Here is a 3,894-nt window from a genome sequence, read left to right as displayed (position 1 = left end):
GGCATCTGAGCATCACGTGTCTCCCCAGGGCTTCCACGGCCTCCTGGACACCTCCATTTAGTGGACAAACAAGGCCCATGTGACTATGATGGTTTTGTTTCTATATTAGAATTTTATGATCAGTGTTTGAGCCAAATTGTTCATATTTTCAAGGTTTTTCTGACTCTATTTAGTTTGTTCAATGTATATGACTTCATTACCGTGTATGATGACAGTCATAAGAATGGGTTATTCCATTACTATGTTCATTCTGTTGTGTTTCAAATTCTCCAGAAGAAAAACATTTTTGTGTTGATATTTGGCTTTCTCTCTGTCCCCTCTTAGTCTCTCTCTCTCTCTCTCTTACACACACACACACACACACACACACACACACACACACACACACACACACACACACACCAGGGACCAACACACATGCACATACACACAGATAAGTATCTGTGTCCATTCCATCTTCTTTACCTCCTCCTCCCTCTCCTACTCCCCCTCCCCTTCCACTTCCTCCCCTCCTCCACCCCCTCCCCCTCCACCCCCTCCCCCTCCACCCCCCTCCCTCTGCTTCCCCTCCCCTCCTTCCCCTCCCCTCCTCCACCCCCTCCTCCACCCCCTTCTTCCTCTTCTTCTTCTTCTTCTTCTTCTTCTTCTTCTTCTTCTTCTTCTTCTTCTTCTTCTTCTTCTTCTTCTTCTTCTTCTTCTTCTTCTTTCTCTCTTTCTCTCTCTCTCTTTCTCTCTTTCTTTCTTTCTTTCTTTCTTTCTTTCTTTCTTTCTTTCTTTCTTTCTTTCTTTCTTTCTTTCTTTCTTTCTTTCTCTTACTGCTCACATTACTACCAAACACACATCTCCTGCTCTTCTCTTATTTTTATGAAGAAAGTCTCATCTAGAGTTTCATTTACTGTTGTCTTGATCATGAACAATGAAGTAGTCATTCTTATATTGTGATTTCTTGAAAGTAAATTACTACAGTCTGTTGATATATTGGAAAATTATTGAGAAACCATTATTGTTTAGTGCACATTATTTAAACATTCTAGAAAATCAAGGATCATCTATTATACAATACTCTACATACTGTAAATCTTACAAAAGGAAATGTTCTGTTTTCTTTCTTTTGAATTTTATGTCTTTATTTGATAGAGAAGCATATATATTATACTATTCACATTAAATGTTTATTATAATACTTAAAATAGATATTCAATTTTCCAAATAACGTTTGAAACCTGATTTCATCAACATTTCATTAATTTAGTGTTGATTTTGAAAATATTATATTAGTAAATAACTTTTTTGAAATGTTATGATTTCTTGAGCATCAAATGAAATATCCTTTATTCTACTGTGTGTAAAATTCCTTAGTCTAATGGTTCTTTTACAGTGTCCTAGAGATTTTTTAGAAATGATGCTTCAAGTGTAAAATATGAGGGCAATTTCAAAGGAAAAATATTGATTCACAACCATAAAGGAATATAGGAGATAGATACAATATCTCAGCCCATTAAGGATGTCTCTGAGACATTTATTAGAGATCATATCTGGAAAATGTGAAATCAAATATAAAGTAATCTTCAGTCATCAGACTGAGATTTTACCAGTGCTGGTATGCACTGATAAAATGGACAGAGAATCATGTGATGCATGTGCCAGAAATTATCTATTTTCTGAGATACCCTGCCTTTGTAACACAGCCTATACTTAAGGTATCAGTAGCAAAGAGAGAGATGATTACAATGACAAGGTAAAGGACTATTTTGGTGACTAATATGTCTTTGAAAAGTTTGTTATATAAGCGTAGCTATGCGAGATGCCAAGTAGGAATAGAACAACCCAAAACTAACCTGAGAAAGAGCATGAAATCCTTTTGGAAAAACAATTAGAAAAAAGAATCAAGTGATAGAAGATTTGCTTAGTGATTTCAAGGATCTGAGTTCCATTCCCAGCATTCAAAAACTAATTGGATGTATACTTAATTGATAGTCTGATCAGTTTTGGCTTCTGAGTCTTACGGAAAATTGCCTGACATAAGATTAACCCACAAATCAATTTTCAGATTACTGATTTTGGGGTATGCAGAAAGGGAGGAAACATTTGAGGACATTGTTGTCTGTGTTTCATTTCTCTGTATCTCACTGTTCCTCTATTTCATATGCATACACACAACCCTCCTGACACATGTTCATTTATATATACAGCAGAACAGGTTAGAAAGCAAAATAATGAAAAGAAATTAACCTGATTGCATGCATGGAGGCATAATTTAGAGTGGGATTATTTCATTCAACATGAATGCCACTTCCTCCTATGAAATAAATACAGTCAACCTTCTGTGTCTATTGCTTTCTCATCCATTCTTGTTAGTGAATTCAGAGTATTTTGGGGGAAAATTACCTGTGTATTAATGAAGGAAAGATATATCATTCTGTCACATTTCTCTAAATAACCTAGTATCCTGGCTATTTTGTGGGATTTGTGTTACTTTTCGAATTGAAAAAGGATTATAGTTGATTTAAAAGATACAAGAGGCTATGTGTTGGCTAGGTATGTTAGATTTTTTTTATTGTCTTGCCATATATATGAAGAAAACTTAGAAGAGTTTTATGCATGTATTTCCATTTCTGTATTTGTCTGTTGCTAAAGTAATACTGTTGAGATTTAGAAGCTTGGCTATAGAATTAAGAGAATCAACAAGAATAATTACAAGTGTTTAAAACCTAAATGTAACCAGGCTTTGCAAGGCTGAGGATGAATTAGAAACAGTATTAGAAATAGAATGAGAACTGGTAGAACTGATTTGGGGAAACCTTTGATTTTATACTTTCACGAAGAGCACTCAGGTACCCTGCATCCAGAAATTTTATGTATGTTTCCATTTTCAATAGAAATGGACACATTTGTTTTCCCAATATGAGTTAATATTAAAAAGTAAAAATTTGTAACTGCTTATTGCTTGAAAATGAATTGCATTCTAGATCTGCCATGGGGCAATACAGAAATAAAAGTTTTACTACCTTTCTATCCTCCTGATTTTGAATCTCAGAAATACTAAATTGAGCAAAATAAAGAATGCACAATTTTGTTTTGACTTTAAATTCTATCTACAAAAAAAAGTGATTGAGAAGGGAGGAAATTGGTAACCTTTAATTTTGGTAACATCAAAAGGATTTTTAGTGTACTATAAATCTTTCTGCCTTATCTGCAGTGGGTTATATTTTATACCAACTACTGGCACATAATTCTACTTATTTTCCATAATTCAAAATGACAGGAGAAAAAGGAGGAATTTTTGTTTCTTTTACAAGTTGTTCATCAAGATGTACATTTAATTCAGTAAGCAGATTTCTGTTCATCTCTCTTAGCTAATAAACTTAGTTTAATGATTTGTTAGAAGTAATTAATATTTTTCTACTATATTAGAAACAACCTCATCTCATTGTCAGTCCTTCAATTCTATCCTTCAAAAACCAACAACAAATATTTTAAACTCATAGGAAATTACATTCTTAGCAAAAGATGGTTTATTTATTAATATGTATGTTTTCACAAAGAAATGAGTTAAAATAAATGAGTTAAATGAGCATGATGCATTTCATTTAGACTTAGAATTACATTTGAGATTTCTGAAGACATTCAAAGTTTCTCCTGTGATGGAAGAAGAAGAGACTTGCAGTAGGACAGGAGGACACAGGAAATCCTCTCAGCAGTGGTGGATCCTCAGTAGAAGCCATAGGACCAGTATCTTCCACAGCACAGCGGGCGGCAACAGCCATAGCCATAGCCACCATAACCATAGCCACCATAGCCTCCAGAGCCACAGCCACAGCCACAGCGATAGCCACAGCCCAGGCCTCCAGAGCCATAGCCCAGGCCTCCATAGTAGCTGCCGTAGTAGCACAT

At 35.0% G+C, this 3,894-nt stretch overlaps 1 protein-coding gene across 2 annotated transcripts; it reads right to left on the bottom strand.

Annotated features, from left to right (window-relative positions):
• Nucleotides 1–3,711: 3,711 nt before the first annotated feature.
• LOC150069632 (keratin-associated protein 20-2-like) lies at nt 3,712–3,894 on the bottom strand. 2 transcript variants are annotated; one of them, XM_090333638.1, is made up of 2 exons: nt 3,840–3,894; nt 3,712–3,800 (listed from the first exon to the last, which is right to left on the bottom strand). In XM_090333638.1, the coding sequence occupies exons 1-2, from the start codon at nt 3,892–3,894 to the stop codon at nt 3,712–3,714; spliced, it is 144 nt and encodes a 47-aa protein (XP_090189764.1). The 2 variants fall into 2 exon arrangements, with proteins under 2 accessions (XP_090189764.1, XP_090189763.1); XM_090333637.1 differs by having other exon boundaries at nt 3,712–3,894.

This window comes from Megascapheus bottae, chromosome 1 (genome assembly GCF_031878675.1).
Source record: "Megascapheus bottae isolate mThoBot1 chromosome 1, mThoBot2.hap1, whole genome shotgun sequence".
In the NCBI taxonomy this organism is placed as follows: Eukaryota; Metazoa; Chordata; class Mammalia; order Rodentia; family Geomyidae; genus Megascapheus; species Megascapheus bottae.
Note: the sequence above shows the minus strand (reverse complement) of the source record. Positions and strands in the feature narration are given on the sequence as shown.

Coding starts and splice junctions, on each gene's coding strand:
- LOC150069632 (XM_090333637.1), bottom strand. CDS start 3,894: ATGTGCTACTACGGCAGCTACTATGGAGGCCTGGGCTATGGCTCTGGA.